At 42.6% G+C, this 21,175-nt stretch overlaps 1 protein-coding gene across 2 annotated transcripts in view; it reads right to left on the bottom strand.

Annotated features, from left to right (window-relative positions):
* The window catches only part of DPF1 (double PHD fingers 1), a 211,065-nt gene extending 190,410 nt beyond the window's left edge, over positions 1 to 20,655 (bottom strand). The window contains exon 1 of one of the 2 annotated variants that reach the window (XM_073598486.1): positions 20,462 to 20,655. In XM_073598486.1, the coding sequence (XP_073454587.1) occupies positions 20,462 to 20,559 (98 nt within the window). In that variant the 5' untranslated portion in view covers positions 20,560 to 20,655. The remainder of the gene's footprint in view (positions 1 to 20,461) is intronic. The other variant, XM_073598487.1, reaches the window with a different exon arrangement.
* Positions 20,656 to 21,175: the final 520 nt, after the last annotated feature.

Below are 21,175 nucleotides of genomic sequence, written 5' to 3'. Positions count from 1 at the left end.
CAGGGTGTGGACTAAAAGTGCAAAAATCTTACATTTTTAAGCAGCGCAATCACCACACCATCACCTGAATGAAAAAAAAAAATGGCAACTGTCTATGCGTTGTTCAAAGCACCAACTCAACACAACAAACATTAGCCAGCGCTGGGACTTCAATGCTTATTAATCAAAGTGTTAAAGGTAAAAACAGAGCTTGCTGACTCTGATCAGGCAGCTCACATGAGCACATAAACACTTGCAAACATTACTGAGCCCTGATGAAGGGGAGTGTGTTTTGACCCCCCAAAATGCGTTGGATGTTTTGTGAATCATTAAAGCTCTTTTGACTCCTTTATGAATTTGGTCTAGGGCTCCTTCTGTAGCTTTAAGACTTCTACTGTATCTTTTAATTTTACAGCCAACTGTTCAGGTTCTTTTTTTTCTTCAAAAATATATTTCTTGAATCCAGCAAAACACTTGCAAACTTCTTTAGAACTTTTCAACCTAGTTTTTGCTTTTGATGCTTGCTGTCTTACACCTGAACAAAGTCTATATACAGCTAAGTGATGTAGATAGAGAAAGAGAGAGAGAGTTAGATAGACTTTAATTATATTGGTGATTTTCATCGTCAGCATCTAAGCCCTGGTTTGTGTTCATGATAAAATCCAAGGTGGTTTTGGCACCAATCCTGGCACATGATTGGCTGATAGTTTCAGAAAGGACTAGGATAATTTAGTGCTGTGCTTAAAGTAGAACTATAAGCATTTTTGTTTTGTTTTGGATAGAGTAAGGGAGGGTTATAACCCCTGTTGGTTTATTTTTTTTTTGCCATCTGTGCCCCATTGGGGAGATTTACCTTCACTTCCTGTTCCATAGCCGAAACAGGAAGTGACAGGAAATCCCTGCAAATTAAGGGAATCCATTGGAGAGCCCCAGGCCATCAGAACTAGTGTCCCCATTGGAAGATTTCCCCTCTTTTACTTTTCTGAGGACAACTCAAAATTATGAATTTTCTTTTACTTCCACTTTCAATGCTAATGGTAAACAAGACAAATAGAGAGAACGGATCTCCCCAATGGAGGCACAGATAGCAATACAATATGACAGGAGTTATAATCCCTCTCCACTCTATGCAATACTAAAGAAAAAGTTTTGCCTTTAGTTATACTTTAAGGTTAGAGATGTAACTTTTACATTTAAAGCAGAATTTCAGATATGGCATTTTTTACATAGTTACATCGGTCCAGCTTGGACTATTGTCAGTATGTATTTGTCAATGTAAATATGTTCCATGCTAAGCAGCTGCATTGTGAAGACAGGAAGTTAGGCGCTCAGCATGGACGCCATTCAATGAAGACTTGGCTTTTTCTCAATGAATATAAAGCATTCTCCAACTATACGAGGTAGAGAGGTGGCTCACGATCTCTACCTCGTTCAATCAGAGAACACTGTGCATTCATTGAGAAGATGCAAAGTGTTCTCCATATGGCAGCCATGCCAAACAGGGGACCTCATGTATTCAGTAAGGAGAAGGGAAGCTACAGTGATTTCCAGCTTCCATGGGTATCTCCATTATCTGCTGTGTGTGGAAGCAGAAATTTTTTGTTGCCACCAAAAATAATGTTTGTGGTCTCCTTTTTTGCTATTTAGAATATATCAGGTAAGGTCTAGTCCAGTGATGGTCAACCTTGGCACCCCAGATGTTTTGGAACTAACTTTCCCATGATGCTCATGCACTCTGCAGTGTAGTTGAACATCATGGCAAATGTAGTTCCAAAACATCTGGGGTGCCAAGGTTCACCATCACTGGTCTAGTCTATTCTTATTAGCACCAGATATGGCTAAAAATATGGTACTTGGCATCTGATTACTGTAATAAAAGTAGTTTAAGCATACATTTTAAGAAAGGAATAGGCAACATCTAGCATTTCGTCTTTAAAGAATGGCAGTAAATGTTTGAACTTTTCAAAAAGTAGTTGGCCACAGACTGACCAGGGCCATAATACTTGGAATAATATTTACCTCAGCAAACCTTTGATGAAGTAGTCGTTGACTTGGAGGCAGGAACCTAACCCCAACCCTATCCTCCCATCCTTCTCCAATATGTCTGCAGAACACTTTTCTGGAACCCTCTATAACTTCCCTCCTTTTTGCATTCTCCTATTCTGGTTCCCTATTTCTACTTTTTGCCAACTTTATATGAAAAACAGGACATTTCAAGGCATGTTTTCTCTAGCTCCCTATTTTGGTTCTGTTAGGGTCCACTAAAACTATTAACTGATATCCGAGACCTAAGGAACGTCTCAGTTCATAATCAATGGTCATCAATACATGTTTTACTTTTTGAGAAGTGTGATTCTGTAACAATGTCCATTAAGAACCTTGTTAACTGCACTGCCCTGATGTATCTTCAACAAAAAGTTTAACTCTACAGACATTGGCCAGCACATTTTACTTGAATTAATACACATTTTGCATTTTTATCTATTAATTTAGTGAATACATTGTAAATAAGTCTCAAGCTGGCCACACAAATAGAATTTTGTTCAAAAATGTTGATTTGATTTTCTATTGGTTGGTGGGGTCAAATCAACAATTGTTTATGACCACAGTGACAGGATGTTCAAGGCACAAAAGAATAGTGATGCACTGAAATTTCGACCGCCGAAAATTATCGTCCGGAAATAGGGTTTTCAGCATTGTGCCGAAAGGCCCCTTGCACACTGGGGCGGTAGGGGGCGTTGGCGGTAAAACAGCGCTATTTTTAGCGCTGTTTTACCGCGGTATTCGGCCGCTAGCGGTGCGGTTTTAACCCCCCCGCTGGCGGCCGAAAAAGGGTTAAAACCACTCGTACAGCGCGGCTATAGCCGTGGTATTGCCGCGGTATAGCCGCGCTGTCCCATTGATTGCAATGGGAAGGAGCGGTGAAGGAGCGGTGAATACACCGCTCCTTCACCGCTCCAAAGATGCGGCTTGCAGGAGATTTTTTCTTCTCCTGCCAGCGCACCGCTTCAGTGTGAAAGCCCTCGGCCATTAACACTGAACAAACAGCGGAGGCTGTTTAGGGGCGGTTTGCAGTCGCTATTTTTAGCGCAATAACGCCTGCAAACCGCCCCAGTGTGAAAGGGGCCAAAGAAAAAAAATGGCTGCTGAAAATGCCTGCGGTTTTGCCACGATTTTACCGTGCTTATGGTGTGTTTTTCATAGGTCATGTGACTCAAAAGATGCATCAAAAACACAACACGGGTGAATTTTTGATGTGTTCTTGTTGCATTTTCAATGGATTTCAATGGGGTGCATTTTTGGTGCAACTGTAATATAATACAATTATTTTATATATATATATATATATATATATATATATATATATATATATATATATATATATATATATTTTTTTTTTTTTTTTTTTTTTTTTTTTTTTAACAATCATCAATTTCAGTTTCGCCCCAGGTGCATCCTTAATTTTAGATTTTGGTTTTGGCACCAGAATTTTCATTTCAGTGCACCACTACAAAAGAAACCTGTTTAATACATCTGGGATTCCATTCAAGTAGCAGGTCTGAACAACATTTTAAAAGCATTTGGACAAAAGTAGTTCTGTGAACAATTTTTCTGAATTTCTGTACGAATGTTCAAACAAAATTCTACTGGTGTGTGGCCAGCTTCACCATAGTGCCATTGATATCAGTGATTTATCAACACTTTCTTAGGTATCCTGAATATGAAAGGCCATGTTGTATTGTTTGCATTTATAGCTAAACTTGGAATATGTTTATTTAAAGTAGAAGTCTGGGCTTTTACTAACTAAGCTTAAAGTAGAACTTTTTCAATTTGAATAGAGTAAAGGAAGGGTTACAACCCCTGTAAGGTTTATTTTTGTCATTTGAGTCCCATTGTGAAAATTTAGCTTCACTTCTTGTCTCACAGCCAAAACAGGAAGTGCGAGGAAATCCCTGCAAATTAAGAGAAATTCATGGGGGCCCCCAGGTCACCAGAACTAGTGTCCCCATTGGAAGATTTCCGCTCCTTTCTGAGGACAACCCAAAATTTGCATTTTTTTTTCTTCCACTTTTACTACAGTGGCGAAACAGAAGTGAACCAGGGCTCAATGCACTATGCTGGCTTAGATGACTAAGGGGCACAAGTGTTCTCATATGGACTTGTAGTGCTGAAGAAGAGACGTTGAAGGTCGAACTATGTCTGTTAGGTTATTAGAATGAACAGGACGATTAGACACTATGGGGTGGATTTACTAAAGGCAAAGCTGTGCACTTTGCAAGGGCAGTTGCTCCAGAGCTTAGTAAATAAGGGAATCTCTGCTGAATTCCATCATCCAATCATGTGCAAGCAATGCTGTTTTTTTATTTTCCTTGCATGTGATTGGGTATTCTTTGTAAAGTAAACCATCACCCCATTTACTAAGCTCCAGAGCAACTGTAGTTGCAAAAGTGCAGTCTATTTGCATTTACTAAATCAAACCTTATGTGTCTATTGGACTGCAAATTTAAACTCATTTCACAGCTGCTAGTAAAAAGTGGAGGTAGGACAATAAATATGGAGACTGGTAGAACAATCTCTGTCTGGCTGAATACCATTTTCTGTGATTTCATTTGGGATTTAAGTGTCACTACAATGACACCGGCAATGTTACTAGCCTTAAAGTAGGAGTAAACCCTCCTATCACTTTCAGCCAAGGAAGCTGCCATCTTGGCTTCTGTTTAATCTTCAACTGTCATGATGTTGCACATGTGATCAGTTATGACACCAGCCATTGGATGGTTTGATAGTTTGGTTGAGAGCACAACCAATGTGACAGTTAGCATTGCCAGCATGCCAAGTAATGCCATCCCAGTAAATGTTTTTTGAAACTGTTAAATCGATGGGTTTACTTCCACTTTAAGGATGTGGACACCATTCTGGGTGTAGGGTAAATGGGCACACACTATATACTGTATTTGGAGAAGCGTCCAAATATTTTTTTTTTGTAATGGATTTTCTTCTTTGCCTTGAATTACACTTTAAACAACACATGTCATAAGAGAAATACCTGTATGTGGGGTGACATTGCTGAACTCTTTCTGCCTGGCTGCCTCTAGTTTCAATACTTTCTTAGCTAGATAAACTAAGATTGGCAGTTGTTGATGAATGTGAATTGTCTCACATCTTATTTTGGCGCATCCCATGTCAAGCAACCATTTCCGTTGCAGCCCATATACAATAAAACCTTGGTTTGAGAGCGTTTTGCAAGACAAGCTACATTTTTAAAGTGGAGGGCCACCCTGAAAAAAAAAAAATCACCAAAAATCCTAAAAAAAAATTTAAACTTACCTAAACAGTCTAGGCAGTCTTCCTAATCTGTCTCTTCCTATTCCGCGGCGTGTTCTTCTCCTCAGTGAGCGGCCCCGTTGTCTTCTGGGAACTGTGTGTGTTCCCAGAACACCACGGGGCCATTCACAGAACGGAGTGCCGCGCCGCTCGTGCGTGCGCAGTAGGAAACTGGCAGTGAAGCCGCAAGGCTCCACTGCTTGTTTCCCTTACTTAGGATGGCGGTGCCGGGACCCGAGAGCCGAGGGACGGGTCTGCCTCAGGCGGCCCGACATCGCGGGCACCCAGGACAGGTAAGTACTTATTTAAAGTCAGCAGCTACAGTGTTAGTAGCTGCTGACTTTTAAATTTTTTTTTTTTAGGACGGAATCCTGCTTTAAATAAATTCTGACTTGATATACAAGTAGCGTCATGTCACAACTGGGTATAAAAGAGAAGAGAGGCACCTCTAAGTGTAGCAATATGGTTGCATTTAATGAAGGTACAACATTTAGCAAAACTTATTGCTACACTTAGGGCACTTTCACACTGGAGCGCTGGGGCGTCGACGGTAAAGCGCCGCCATTTTTTGCAGCGGTTTACCGTAGTTTTAGCAGCACTTTTTGGCCGCTAGCGGGGCGCTTTTAACCGGTGGTGATGGCGGCCGTTAAAAGCGATGCCCATCGATTTTAGCACTCTGGCTTTCACACTGGAGTCAGAGGAGAGGCTCTTTACCCGCGCTTTGCAGGTGCTATTTTTAGTGCTATGGTGCCAGTAAAGCACCTCAGTGTGAAAATAGCCTAAGAGCCCTTTCACACTGCCAGCACCTGCTAGCTTTAGCGAAGCTTTACCGTAGTCTTTGCGGCACTTTTCAGGCGCTAGCGGTGCGCTTGGAAACCCCCGCCATTAATTTGATTTCACTTGGCAGGGGCGCTTTAGGAGCGCTCCTAAAGCGCCTCAAAGAAGCTGCTTGCAGGCTTTCACACTGAGATTGCCGATGAGGCTTTTTTCAGGCGCTTTACAGGTGCTATTTTTAGCGCTAAAGCGCCTGAAAAACGCCTCTCCTCTCACTCCAAAAGGGGTCTAAGGCTACTGGAAACCGCCTGTAAAACGCCTCTCCTCTCACTCCAGTGTGAAAGCCACAGTGCTTTCACACTGAAACGGTAGGACGCTAAAAAAATTCCTGCTGCGCAGCATCTTTGAGGCACTGTAGGCAGTGTATACACCGCTCCTAAAGCGCCCCTGCTCATTGAAATCAATGGGCAGAGCCACCGAAGCGCTGGCAAAGTGCCGCTGCAACGGCGCTTTTAACCCTTTTTCTGACGCTAGCGGGGGTTAAAAGTGTCCTGCTAGCAGCCAAAAAGCGCTGTTAAAATGACGTTAACGCGCCGCTAAAAATAGCAGCGCTTTACCGCTGACACCCCAGTGCCTCAGCGTGAAAGAGCATTTAGAGGCGCCTCTTTTCTCTTTTATACTCTGTAGCTCCTGCTGGATTTTGCTTCTAATCCCCTTGTGGAGGCTTCCATTTGTGGATGGACATTTTAGGGTTGCACAACCTATCGCATTGCTATAATCTTTTTATATGGACTATGAACTGAAGGACCTATAAATAAATGGTTGTGGAACAAATCATTGACTTTCCATTATTTCTTATGGGGAAATTTGCTTTGATATACAAGTGCTTTGGATTACAAGCATGTTTCTGGAACAAATTATGCTCGCAATCCAAGGTACTATTGTAGTTTATTTGGCGCATAGTGGATTGTGTAACTGTCTTGGGCCATCAGCTTCTGGGGACACTACTGCACGCCTCTACTGCGCCAAATGTTGGTGAACTCATTTTCTGTACCATTATTTGTTTGGTACAGATTGTGAGAAGTTTGAGAAATTTCACACTTGTGTTTTTTTTTTTTTTACTATTGCCGCGCTAGTCGCATCTTTCTTTTCAAAAACTTCAACTTGATCTTTTATTTGGCACATCCAAAAAAGCAGGTTTCCATGTGCCAAATATTTAGCACTCCACAGTTTGTCTGGCCTTCTGTGTGGCCTGGAAGAAGCATGCAGTCAGTGACATCAGAACTGATCTCCATACTTGTTTTAGGTAAGTGACTTTGAAAGTATTGGAGCCAATGGATAGATAGGAGAGCCAGTCAGGCTAAAGAAGAGGTCAGTAGTGGTCATCTGTTATCATTATAATACAGGATTTATATAGCACCAACAGTCTGCGCAGCGCTTTACAAAGTTAGGTCAGACAGTACAGTTGCAATACAATTCAATACAGGAGGAATCAGAGGGCCCTGCTCGTTAGCAGGGCTGGTGCAAGGATTTTTGACACCCTAGGCGAAACCTCATTTTGCCGCCCTCCCTTGGCTCCACCCCCTCTTCCCTGCCCATATAAACCCCACCTTTTTAATCAAGTGCCCATCAATTCATCCCACCAGCACCCATCAAATGCAGCCTCACCAGAGCCCATCAATGCAGCCTACCAGAGCCCATCAAATGCAGCCTCACCAGCACCCATCAATGCAACATCACCAGCGCCCATGAATGCAGCCTCACCAGCACCCATCAATACAGCCTCAACAGCGCCCATCAATGCAGCCTTACCAGCACCCATCATATGCGTGCGGACTAAACCCCTTTTTTAACGCTTACTGTTAGATAGGTCAATTTGGTTGTCTGCAAGCTGGTGGTAAGTAGACTTTGGCTTTTTCCTGGGCATTCCCCAGACACTTGTTGGTACCTTTTTTTAGCCTCCCAATGCTGCTTACTGCGATAGCCAGCTATAAATGAGAGTGGTGGCAAGTTTTTGTTATCACGTGAGTGTTTGTATTGGTCCAGCAGCGCACCAACACCTTTGCAGCCATTGTGCTATTGCTGGGTGTTTGGTGTGCTCCTGTACCTTTAAGGAGGGGTGGGCTCCCCTCCAGTCCACCTGCTCTCATTTATCCATTAAACGCATGTGCCTCCACTGTGGGGACACTCATAGTTTAGTGTTAGGACCACAGATACAAGGGTGCCGTGACGTGGCTCTGTGGCTCACGCATGAGTTTGCAAATGCGTGCGGACTAAACCCCTTTTTTAACGCTTACTGTTAGATAGGTCAATTTGGTTGTCTGCAAGCTGGTGGTAAGTAGACTTTGGCTTTTTCCTGGGCATTCCCCAGACACTTGTTGGTACCCATCAAATGCAGCCTCACCAGTGCCCATCAATGCAGCCTACCAGCGCCCATCGATGCAGCCTCACCAGCACCCATCAATGCAGCCCCACCAGAGCCCATCAATGCAGCCTACCAGCACCCATCAATGCAGCCTCATCAGCACCCATCAAATGCAGCCTCACCAGAGCCCATCAAATGCAGCCTCACCAGCACCCATCAATGCAGCATCACCAGTGCCCATCAATGCAGCCTACCAGCGCCCAATGCAGCCTCACCAGCACTCATCAATACAGCCTCAACAGCACCCATCAAATGCAGCCTCACCAGCGCCAATCAATGCAGCCTCACCAGCGACCATCAATGCAGCCTCACCAGCGCCCATCAATGCAGCCTCACCAGTGCCCATCAAATGCAGCCTCACCAGCGCCCATCAAATGTAGCCTCACCAGCACCCATCAAATGCAGTCTACCAGTGCCCATCAATGAAAATGGGCACTGCGCCTCTGACACTATGTGCGAATGGAGCGGCGACTGCCTGCTGATGCTGAGACTTAGTTGCTTGCTTCAGAGAGAAGAGAGTAGGAGCACCAGTGGCCGGGCGCCCTAGGCGGCTGCCTAGTTTGCCTTGTGGTAGCAACAGACCTGCTCATTAGAGCTTACAATCTAAAAGGGAGGGTCAAGTGATACAAAAGGTAATACCTGGGGGGGGGGGGGATGGGGTGAGCTGCAGTGTTAATTTTGTCGACTAAATTAATACTATTTTAGTTGACTAAACTACAACAAAAACAATTCAGATAACTAAAATACGACAAAAACTAAAATTGAATTTTATTCAAAAGACTATGACTAAAAGTAAATTGAATTTTTATCACAATGGCTAAATTGTGTCTGAAGTGCATGTTTAAACCTTAAAGATTAACTGTAGTCTGCTCACATAATTTGTAATAAAAACATTTTTGCCATTCTGAAGCTTCCCTCCAACCACTTTGCGTATTATGTTATATATACTGTGATTCTGTACTTGCCAACTATGCTGCAGAAATCTCCCTCCACTGAGTCTGGCTGCATCCATTTTAACTGTGGGCAGTAGAAGCTGCTGCCTGTTCACTTCCTGGATTTACACAAACACACATAGGCACGCCTCCAGCTCTGCAGCTCTCATTGGCCCTCTTATGACTCACACACACCCCCCCCCCCCTTCCTGGCAAACTCTCACAAGAGTGAGGGAGAGAGCTGTGCATGATGTCATAATCCTAGGCTAATGACCAGACAAGAAACAGGAAGTGGGCTGTATAAGGTATTTACTGGCAGAAAAAAACATGTTTTTCTATCCAAAGTTAAAACAACAACAAGGGCAGAAGATTTAATAGATGGAAAGTTGAAAAAAATGACTGAAGGTCCGCTTTAATGCCATAAATAATAAACATGTTTTTAGATTTTTTTACTCCAGGAGTATATAATGTTTGGGAGTTCTAAATAAATAATACATTAAAATGTAACTAAACCCATTCGATTTTAGTCAACTAAAATATGACTAAAATGGCATTTTAGTCAAAAGACTATGACTAAAACTAAATTGAAATTTGATGTTAAAATTAACACTGATCGCCCTCGACGCGCCGTCACATTTTCTCCTGTTGATTGGCTCTTACTCCTCTCCCCTTCTACTCCTCCCCTCTAACCTACATCTACCCCCCTCCACTCCCCTCCACAGTATGGCCCTCTACGACAACCGGAGAGACCCTCCGACTTAAGCGCCTTTAGGCCTATTTGCTAAAGGGCCCGTCCGTTGGGGTGTTCCAGTTAGGCTCCCAAAACCTTTATCTTTGAGTTAGGCTCTAGGCCAGACTGTAGAGAATGTTACTCTATGGGTGTTTGGGGGGGATCCTCCAGGCACAGTGTGTTTTCCCTTTAGGGGTGCCAGAGGAGCCTCACCAGGTTCCCGGATACTAAATCCTTTCAGAAAGAGTATGTTACAGAGAAGATGGAGCTTCTGCATTTGGGTTACTATATTGCCTATATAGTCTCAACGGTTACTATATTGCCTATATAGTCTCAATGGATGTATTGTTAATTCGTATTTTCTTGTGCTGTACAAATAGAATAAAAAAAAATTTGAAAGAAAATTAACACTGATGAGCTGATGGCAGGGGCGTTGCTAGGGGGTGGCTTTTGGGGCTATAGCCCCGAATCTGAGGCCAATAGCCCCGAGTCTCTGCAGGGGTCCCCAAGGGGAGGGGAGGCTCTCTGGGGACCCTTATGTAAGTGGGGGGGCTCTCTGGGGACCCTGATGTAAGGGAGAGGCTCTCTGGGGACCCTGATTTTAAGGCCTAGGCTTTCTAGGGACCCAGATTTAGGGGGAGGCTCTCTGGGGACCCTAATGTAAGGGGGCCTCTCTGGGAACCCTGATGTAAGTGGGGGGGCCCTCTGGGTACCCTGATGGAAGGGGGAGGCTCTCTGAGGACTCTGATGTAAGGGGGGCTCTCTGGGGACCCTGATGTAAGCGGGGGGCTCTCTGGGGATATATATACACCCACACGTATATTACTGTATATACATGTGTATGCCCGCCCAAGCGTATGACTTTCTTTACTACACTGCTATGGGCTCTAGCCCCAGATCTTTTGTAGACCTAGCAACGCCCCTGGCTGATGGAGAAAATAAAAGTACAGATGTGGAGGCAAGCTAGGCTTCTCTGAACAGAAAGGTTTTCAGAGATCACCTAAAAGTGGATAGAGTTGGAGATAGTCTGACAGATTAGGGTAGGGAATTCCAGACGATGGGAAAGGCTCGAGAGAAGTCCTGGAGGCGAGCATGTGAGGAGATGACAAGGGAACTACTGAGGACGAGGTCTTGGGAGGAACGAAGAGAACGATTTGGTTGGTATTTTGAGACCAGTTTAGTGATGTGGGGGGCAGAGTTGTGGATGGCTTTGTAAGTTGTTATTAGTATTTTAAATTTAATTTGTTGGGTGAGCGGGAGTAAATGGAGGGATTGGCAGAGAGGAGTAGCAGAAGCTGAGCTGTTTCTGTCAGCAGCATTCATGATGGACTGAATAGGGGATTTAAAGGTAAGCCAATGAGGAGGCTGTAGTCAAGAGATAAACAGGCAGTTATTTAGGAGCCTTGTAGTGTCATTTGGTTAGGAAGGGGCACATTTTGGAGATGTTTTCTTTATAGCTGAAATCTAGGTAGACAGTTAAATTGATATTTGAAGGACAAATGTCTTGTTTGCCAAAGTTTTTTTTATATCCTTTGCAGCTGGTTTTATGGCCTAGGCACCACTACCAGACTACACAGCCATGTCCTTGTCTTCCACTGCAGCAACAACCTCCCAGCTTCGTGACTGGACAACGATGGAATCAGAATTCTGGTCACTCTGTAATGCACACAGTGGCTGCGCACTATTGCAGGGTGTAAGGGGTTAAAGCAGATGGCAAGGAGGCAATACAATGCTTCCTCACTGCCTGTCAAATGCGCCCTGAACCACTGAAGATATCAAGCCAGCGTAGACTGCCCCTTTAACCAATTAGTCTCAGTTCACACTCAGGCATCTGCATTTCCATTTCATTATTTATGTATTTGCATGCCTTTTTCATGGGCTTCTATTGAAGACTAAAGCCTTGTACACGCGATCGGATTTTCCGCAGACAAAACCTCTGACTTTTGTCCGAAGGTGTGTGCCTGGATTTTGTCTTGCATACAAACGGCAAGGAATTGTCGGCCAACAAACACGAACGTAGTGACATACTACGTGGTTTTTCCGCACTTTACTGCCACCCTTTGGGCTCCTTCTGCTAATTTCGTGTTAGTAGAAGTTTGGTGAGTGTTGATTTGCACTTTTCATTTCGCGCTTTTCATTTAGCGCTTTTCAGTTTGCGCTTTTCATTTCGCGCTTTTCATTTAGCGCTTTTCAGTTTGCGCTTTTCATTTAGCGCTTTTCAGTTTGCGCTTTTCATTTCGTGCTTTTCAGTTCATTTCTGAACGGCCGTTCGTCAACCAGACATGTTGCGGAATCGGAGGAGATAACGTGTTATTTATTATTGGCCTTGGAACTATTGCTTTGACCCAAGTCGAGATGGGGCTCAGGTAATTGTTGGGGGGCTGTTGCGCACAGAAGGTTTTTTATTTTGATGCATAGAATGCATTAAGATGAAAAAAAACCTTCTGCCTTTAGAACCACTTTAAATGAATAGGAATTTAAAAAAAAATTGAAACCACTAACGTAAAATAACTTTTACTGAAAGTAACACACAAAATTTGAACAGAAAATAAAATGAAATATATTTAAAATTAAAAAACATAAATATGCTGCACAGTAATTAAATATAAAAAAAACAGGCAAAACATAGAATGGCAAAGAGCCTCTATGTTTCTGTAGACGTAGTTTAATTTTTATTAATTATTGTGCAATACAGTAGTAATAAATAGAACTACCCAACAGAATGGCGAAAGGCCTCTAATCTGTTTCATGTAAATGTATTTTCTCTTTAATTACAGTTACTGTGCAAAACAGTAATAAATAAAACCAACCAACAGAATGGCAGAAGGCCGTTATTCTGTTTCATGTAAACATATTTCAACTTTAATTAAAAATTATTGTGCAAAATAGTATATAGTATTCAGTATATAGTATAGTATGGTATATAAAGTAACTCTAAAATATTTCCAAACCACAGACATGATCCGCCTTTGCTGGTAGCGTAGTGGTATGTTAAGATTCACAGCTAGAGTGGGAGTTGGGGGGGGGGAAAGTACTAATCAATTTCAAACTAAACCCAGCTATAAATTAAAAAAAAGGGGGGGGGGGGAGTGACTAATTTTTATTTTTTTCATATTTACTAATAAATTACCTCCACCTCCAGCTCTAACCTCGGCAGTCCTTTTAACTGATTAGGGAAGGGTCTGGTGGGCAGAGGTCACGGCGGTATCATACAAAAATAGTCAGGCCATTGAGGGCGGCACTGGAGCAGAGTGATGACCGTGGAGACAGAGCGATGTCCGCGGAGGCTGCGTATTACGACATGGCAAAGTCCGTAATACGCACGAGGTAAGCTAATCTTTTCAGCCGTTGTTGGCAACTTTTTTTTCCTATTGGCAAAACGCCGATAACCCTATTTTCACCCGATACTTTTTGGTGCATTACTATTATAAACTTGATAGAAACTGATCAGTGCTAATACTAAAAACTGAATGTAAGAATCATGAAATGAGCAGCGACATTTTATCATACAAGCTCGTAGCTTAGGTCTACCAAGGGTCGGCACAGAAATAAATGTAAAAAAACGATATGTAAAATTCAGATAACACATAGACTACCAGATTGGCATATACTACACGTTCCAGCACTCAGCCATCCAGTAGGAGAGCCTTAGGCTTATGGGTTGTCTTTGTTACATTTAGGCTATGCAGGAAACAGAGGTGTCTCAAGGCTCAGACAGGTCATAGACGGTTGGCGGTATACTCTGTACAGGTTATATCTACCATCTCTATGCACACAACATTTATAAGCTAGATAGAAACGCATCAGTGCTAATTGCATGCAAGGTTCAATAAAGGAGCAGTGATGTTTTATCATACAATCTCGTAGCTTGGGTCTACCGGGGTGGGGTATTTTAATAGTATATATGGTTCACGAAATGAGAAGTGGTATTTTATCATACAATCTCATCTCAAGCTTAGATATAAGGAGGGTTGGGCATTTTAATGGGTATGGAAATAAATAAAGAAAACTCTATACAGATACTCCTCGTTTAACGACTTATCTGTTTAACGACCGCTCGGACTTATGACCAGCTCTCCCCACCCGAACGACGCGCTGTACATCACTGTATTGTACAGGACAGTACAGAATTTTCGTTTGTGTTCTGTACTTATGCAAATTAAAACAACGTTATTGAACTGGAGTTTTGTGTTTAGACCTTTTTTTCACAATACAGTACAGTACAGTAGTTAAGAATGCTTAAAATATTGATTACTTGTGGCTCCTCGTCTAACGACCAATTTGTTTAATGACCTGGTCGTTGGAACGGAACCTGGTCGTTAGGTGAGGAGAGCCTATATGTAAAACTCGAATAAAACGTAGACTACCCGATTAGGATCTACTACAAGTTCCAGCCCTCAGCAGTTCCAAAGGAGAGTCATAGGCTCACGGATTGTCTATGTTACATTTCTGAGGCTACAGAGGACAGAAGTGTCTCCAGGCTCAGACAGGTCAACGAGGGTTGGCAGTATACTCTATACAGGTTATAGCTACCATTTCTATGAACTCAAACATTATAAACTAGATAAAAACTCATCTGTGCTAATTGTATGCAAGGTTCATTAAAGGAGCAGTGATATTTTATCATACAACCTCGTAGCTTGGGTCTACCGGGGTTGGGCGTTTTAATGGCTATGGAAAAAAAAAAAAATTAAAAAAAAAAGACATGTAATAACAGGTAGACTACCAGACTGCGATATATACTACCAGTTCCAGCACTCAGCCATCTGCCAGGAGAGCCATCAGCTCATGGATTGTCCATGTTACATTTCTGAGGCTATGTAGGAAAAAAAAGTGTCTCCAGGCTCAGGTAGGTCACAGACAGTTGGCGGTATACTCCGTACAGGTTATATCTACCATTTCTTTGAACACAAACATTAAGAACTAGATAGAAACTCATTAGTGCTAATAATAAAAAGGGTATATGGTTCATGAAATGAGAAGTGATATTTTATCATACAATCTCGTAGTTTAGATCTAACGAGGGTTGGGCATTTTAATCGGTATGGAATAAATAAAGAAAACGCTTATATGTAAAACTCGAATAACACGTAGACTACCAGATTAGGATCTACTACAAGTTCCAGCACTCAGCAGTTCCAAAGGGGAGCCAAAGGCTCATGGATTGTCTATGTTACATTTCTGAGGCTAAAGAGGACAGAAGTGTCTCCAGGCTCAGACAGGTCAACGAGGGTTGGCAGTATACTCTATACAGGTTATAGGTACCATTTCTATGAACGCAAAGTCGCAAACATTATAAACTAGATAGAAACTCATCAGTGCTAATTGCATGCAAGGTTCATTAAAGGAGCAGTGATATTTTATCATACAACCTCGTAGCTTGGGTCTACCCGGGTTGGGCATTTTAATGGGTATGGAAATAAAAAAATAAAATAAATAAAAGCTACATATAAGACTCCGATAACACATAGACTACCAGACTTGGATATATACTACAAGTACCAGCATTCAGCCATCTGACAGGAGACCCATAGGCTCATAGATTGTCTATGTTACGTTTGAGGCTATGTAGGAGACAGAAGTGTCTCCAGGCTCAGACAGGTCGTAGACAGTTGGCGGTATACTCTATACAGGTTATATCTACCATTTCTTTGAACACAAACATTAAAAACTAGATAGAAACTCATCAGTGCTAGTGTTAAAAAGAGTATGTATCGTTCATGAAATGAGAAGTGATATTTTATTATACAATCTTGTAGCTTAGGTCTAACGAGGGTTGGGCAATTTAATGGGTATGGAAATAAGAAAAAATGCTATATGTAAAACTCGAATAACATGTACGCTATCCGATTAGGATCTACTACAAGTTCCAGCACTCAGCAGTTCCAAAGTGGAGCCATAGGCTCATGGATTGTCTATGTTACTTTTCTGAGGCTGTAGGAAACAAAAGTGGCTCAGACAGGTCACAGACGGTTGACGTTATACTCTATACAGGTTATATCTACCATTTCTATGAACTCAAACATTATAAACTAGATAGAAACTCATCAGTGCTAATTGCATGCAAGGTTCATTAAAGGAGCAGTGATATTTTATCATACAATCTTGTAACTTGGGTCTACTAGACAGGTCACAGACGGTTGGCAGTATACTCTATACAGGTTAAATCTACCATTTCTATGAACTCAAACATTATAAACTAAATAGAAACTCATCAGTGCTAATTGCATGCAAGGTTCATTAAAGGAGCAGTGATGTTTTATCATACAATCTCGTAGCTTGGGTCTACCGGGGTGGAGCATTTTAATGGGTATGGAAATAAAAAAATGAAATAAAAAAAAGCTATATGTAAGACTCAGACAACACGTAGACTACCGGACTGAGATATATACTACAAGTTCCAGCATTCAGCCATCAGGAGAGCTGTCGGCTCATGGATTGTCTATGTTACATATCTGAGGCTATGTAGGAGACAGAAGTGTGTCTCCAGGCTCAGACAGGTCACAGACGGTTCGCAGTATACTCTATACAGGTTATATCTACCATTTCTATGAACACAAAAATTTTAAACTAGATAGAAACTCATCAGTGCTAATGTTAAAAATTGCATGTAAGGTTCATGAAATGAGCAGTGATATTTTATTATACAATCTCAAAGCTTAGGTCTACCGAGGTCGGGCATATTAATGGGTATGGAAATAAATGTAGCTGTAAAGACTCAAATAACACGTAGACGTAGACTACCAGGTTGGGATATACTACAAGTTCCAGCACTGAGCTATCTGCCAGGAGAGCTAAAGACTGGTAGATTATCTATGTTACATTTCTTAGGCTATGTAGGAAACAGAAGTGTGTCTCCAGGCTCAGACAGGTCACAGACGGTTCGCGGTTTGCTCTATACAGGTATTACATCTACCGCATCTATCAGCGCAGAACCCATTACAAAATATATATATATTGTTATTGCTTTAGAATGACTTTTATCATAGAGCGACGTAGGACAGCTCCACTAATAAACCTATATCTCTGTTATTTCTAGCATGTTTAGGCATCAGAAAAAGGGGAAGATTCATCTAATAATTCATCCAATACTTGCATAATATTATAAAGACTTTATTCTACTTGAAAGGGGCCCAGCAACATTTGCATTTTATAATAAAAACGGTTACTAGAACAAACAGTCAGAAGGAAATGCAGAGGGGCACTGGGATGCATAACCCTCTGCATGCACTTAATCATACTGCTGTTGCACCAGATCATCCTAGAGAGCTGTGCAGGGGGTACGTGGGTGCCTGTTATCTCATCCATACATAATACTAGTTGCAGGCACACTTTAGGATAGATTATAGCACAGCTTAGAGCCACTCGAAGGGAGAAGCATGGCATGCAGCAATGAAAGGGTGTCTACTGAATGGTCACATGGGGCTCCATCTCTCCAGATGTGCAGAGGGAATTAAGGACAGTATGTGCTCACGATGCCCACAATGAACATTAAGCCCTTATTTCAGCCTTTCTCAACCCCTTTAACCCTTGAAATAATATTTAGGTCTCAGGGAACCCCTGCTAAAAGCTATTCTTCAGGGGATCAGTGGGAGGAATGCCACCTACACTGATAGTAGGACGAATACCCCCTTACAGTGTTGGCACCCTTAGCTAGAAAGATCTTTGATGTCGTGCGGCTGGCTCTGCCAAGTGGTGTTGCTCCTGGAACTATGCAGGCACCATCACATGGAGGTCAACAGGTTAAGGAACGCTTGGAACCTATGGGATAACCTTAAGGTTTCACAGAACCCTGGTTAAGAATAGTTGTTCTATTTGCAACATATTGCTGCAGAGTTCCAGTACAATTAGGTGGTAATAGCAGACTTTCTCAACATTTTTAATGTGGAGGAACCCTTAAAGACCTTTCAAGTCACAGGGAACCCTTGCCAATAGTTACTCGCAGTAAATTAGCATGGCGGTCAGTGAGAAGAATACTTATTACACTGGGGCTTAGTGAAAAGAATGTTACCTTACAGATAGCTAAAAAATATTGGTGCAACCGGTTCCATGTCGAGAGGTGGAAAATACTTATTGCTCAAGGAACTCCTAGCAACCCTTGGAGTAACCCTAGGGCTCCATAGAACCCTGGTTGAGAAACGCTGGTCTATTGCTGCAGAGTTTTGGTACAGCCTTTTTTTTTACCTTTTTAATGTGGAGAAATCCTTAAAATATCTTTCAGTTCTTAGGGTTCCCTTGCCAATGATCACCATATCTACAGGGAACCCCTGATAATAATCACTGTATCTACAGCTCAGAATACATTAGCACGGTGGTCACGATGCCTCTTACATTGGTGCTTAGTGTAATAAAATGCTACTTTACAGATAGCTAAAATATTATTGGTGCGACCGGTTCCATATCTAAGAAGCAGAAATTGCTCGATGAACTGATGGCAATGTCTGGAGTGATCCCAGAGTTCCATGGAACCCTGGTTGAGAAAGGTTGCTCTATATGCATCATATTGCTGCAGAGTTCCAGTACAATCAGATGTTTATAGCAATCCTTTTAAAGACTTTTAACACGGAGGAACCCTTGAAATACCTTACGGGTCACAGGGAACCCCCACCAACAATGACTCTATCTAGCATGATACTTCATGGAAAGAATGCTACCATACAGAGTTAAAAAAATTGCTTGGTGTCACCAGTTCCATATCTAAAAGGTTGAAATTACTCAATGCTCAGGAAACCCCTAGCTACCTTTGGAAGAACCCAAGACCTCAACTGAAACCCCTAGCAACCTTTTGGAAGAACCGAAGACCTCCACAGAACCCTGGATTGAGAAAGGCTGCTCTATGTGCACCATATTGCTGCACAGTTCAGTACAATCAGGTGGTTTTAGTATACAGAGGGGGTGCAGTGACAGATCCACACACACAAGCTGGCTTTCCCTTCCAAATCCCAGATCCTTCTTCCATGTGCACCATGCATAAGAAGTGCCGACACTGAGAACTGCTGACTAATGGCAGTCAGGTGTGTCAGTGCTGCATATGTGTTGGATAGTACACAGGACACATGACATGGCACGTTGCTGTTAGATCTGGCACTTAGATCATCTCTGAAACTCTTTGCGGTATCTGGGCTTGTCCTGTGCCATGGCATCTCACCGGACCCAAAATCTTTCTATAGCCCTATTTTAGCCAAACTAGAATAAGGGTGCCTAGGTTACCATTCACTGGCTGCTCATTAAAAAAAAATAAATAAATAAAACATTCCAACACTTAAAGAACATTAATAGATGGATAAATTGAACATACAGGTAATCAGTTACTATAGGGAGCCTTCCCTGAACAAACATTTCAGCTGAACTTGGGATTGTCCCTGAAAAATCAGAGACTGGCGGCAACTAGTCCTATGCTCCTACTGTCCATTGCACTATATGCAGGCAAGTATACACTCCTACTGCCCATTGCACTATATGTCAGCATGCATGCACTCATACTACCCATTGCATTATATGCAAGCAAGCATACACTGATACTACCCATTGCACTATATGTCAGCATGCATGCACTCATACTACCTACTGCACTATATGCAAACAAGCATACACTCCTACTGCCCATTGCACTATATGTCAGCATGCATGCACTCATACTACCCATTGCACTATATGTCAGCATGCATACACTCATACTACCCTTTGCATTATATGTCAGCATGCATGCACTCCTACTGCCCATTGCATTATATGCAAGCAAGCATACACTTATACTACCCATTGCACTATATGTCAGCATGCATACACTCATACTACCCTTTGAACTATATGCAAGCAAACATACACTCATACTACCTATTGCACTATATGTCAGCATGCATGCACTCATACTACCCATTGCACTATATGTCAGCATGCATGCACTCCTACTACCCACTGCACTATATGCAAGCAAGCATACACTCATACTACCTATTGCACTATATGTCAGCATGCATGCACTCATACTACCCTTTGCACTATATGCAAGCAAACATACAATCAAATACCCATTGCACTATATGTTTGCAGCATGATCTGTAAATGCATTCATGTGTGTGCAATACATATATAAATAATACATTTTATATATATATATATATATATATATATATATATATATATATATATATATATATATATATATGATAATGCATGACCAGAGACAGGTTAGACGTCTTGGCAGCTCTGCACACAGACATAAAAGTCCTGCACACACACACATGCACTCTCCTGCAGGCAGGGAAGGGGGTCCAGGCACACACATGTACTCACGATTTGAGGGGGTTGTGCAGGGCTGTGTTCATGGTGCTGCTGGGTATTAAGCAGGAACACTGCAGCCCCTCTAATATCACAATACTGTACAATTTCATTCATTCTGCACACAGCAGCCAATCACAGGCCGGGCTGAGAGAAGCCGGCCGCGGGGGACGCCGGGAGTTGTAGTCGTCGGCGCGGCGGGCTCAGTAGGGAGGAGGGAGTCCGGGGACTACGTGTCCCAGCATGCCGCGCGGGAGACAGGTCTGGGAGACTGAGGGAGAAGCGGATTGGTGGAGAGGGTTAGGGTACTGTAAGAGGGGGAGGTGGGCGACAAAAGAAGGAGGGGGGGTGTAGAGACAGGAAGGAGGGGGGTGTAATGGGGAGCAGAGTGGGGGGAGGAGGGAGACAGGAGAGGAGTGAGGGGGCAATACTGGGGGGAGGAGGGGAGGGCTGTCTGGGCAATACTCAGGTATAGAGAATGAGACAGACATGTGAAGGAATGAGGCAGGTGGGAGAGGAACGAGGGGGGGGGGCAGGAGAAGAGGAACATATAACAAACAGATGGGGGAGAGCAACACTCAGCACAGCCCCCCTATAATAATACATACAGGGGGTGATAGGAGAGATATATACTGGGGGGACATAAGGGACCTCTAGTGGGAGAGAGTCTGCTGAATGGAGGGGGGCAGACATATACTGTATATAGAGAGAATATAATGAGACATATAC

This window comes from Aquarana catesbeiana, linkage group LG09, assembly GCF_042186555.1.
Source record: "Aquarana catesbeiana isolate 2022-GZ linkage group LG09, ASM4218655v1, whole genome shotgun sequence".
In the NCBI taxonomy this organism is placed as follows: Eukaryota; Metazoa; Chordata; class Amphibia; order Anura; family Ranidae; genus Aquarana; species Aquarana catesbeiana.
Note: the sequence above shows the minus strand (reverse complement) of the source record. Positions and strands in the feature narration are given on the sequence as shown.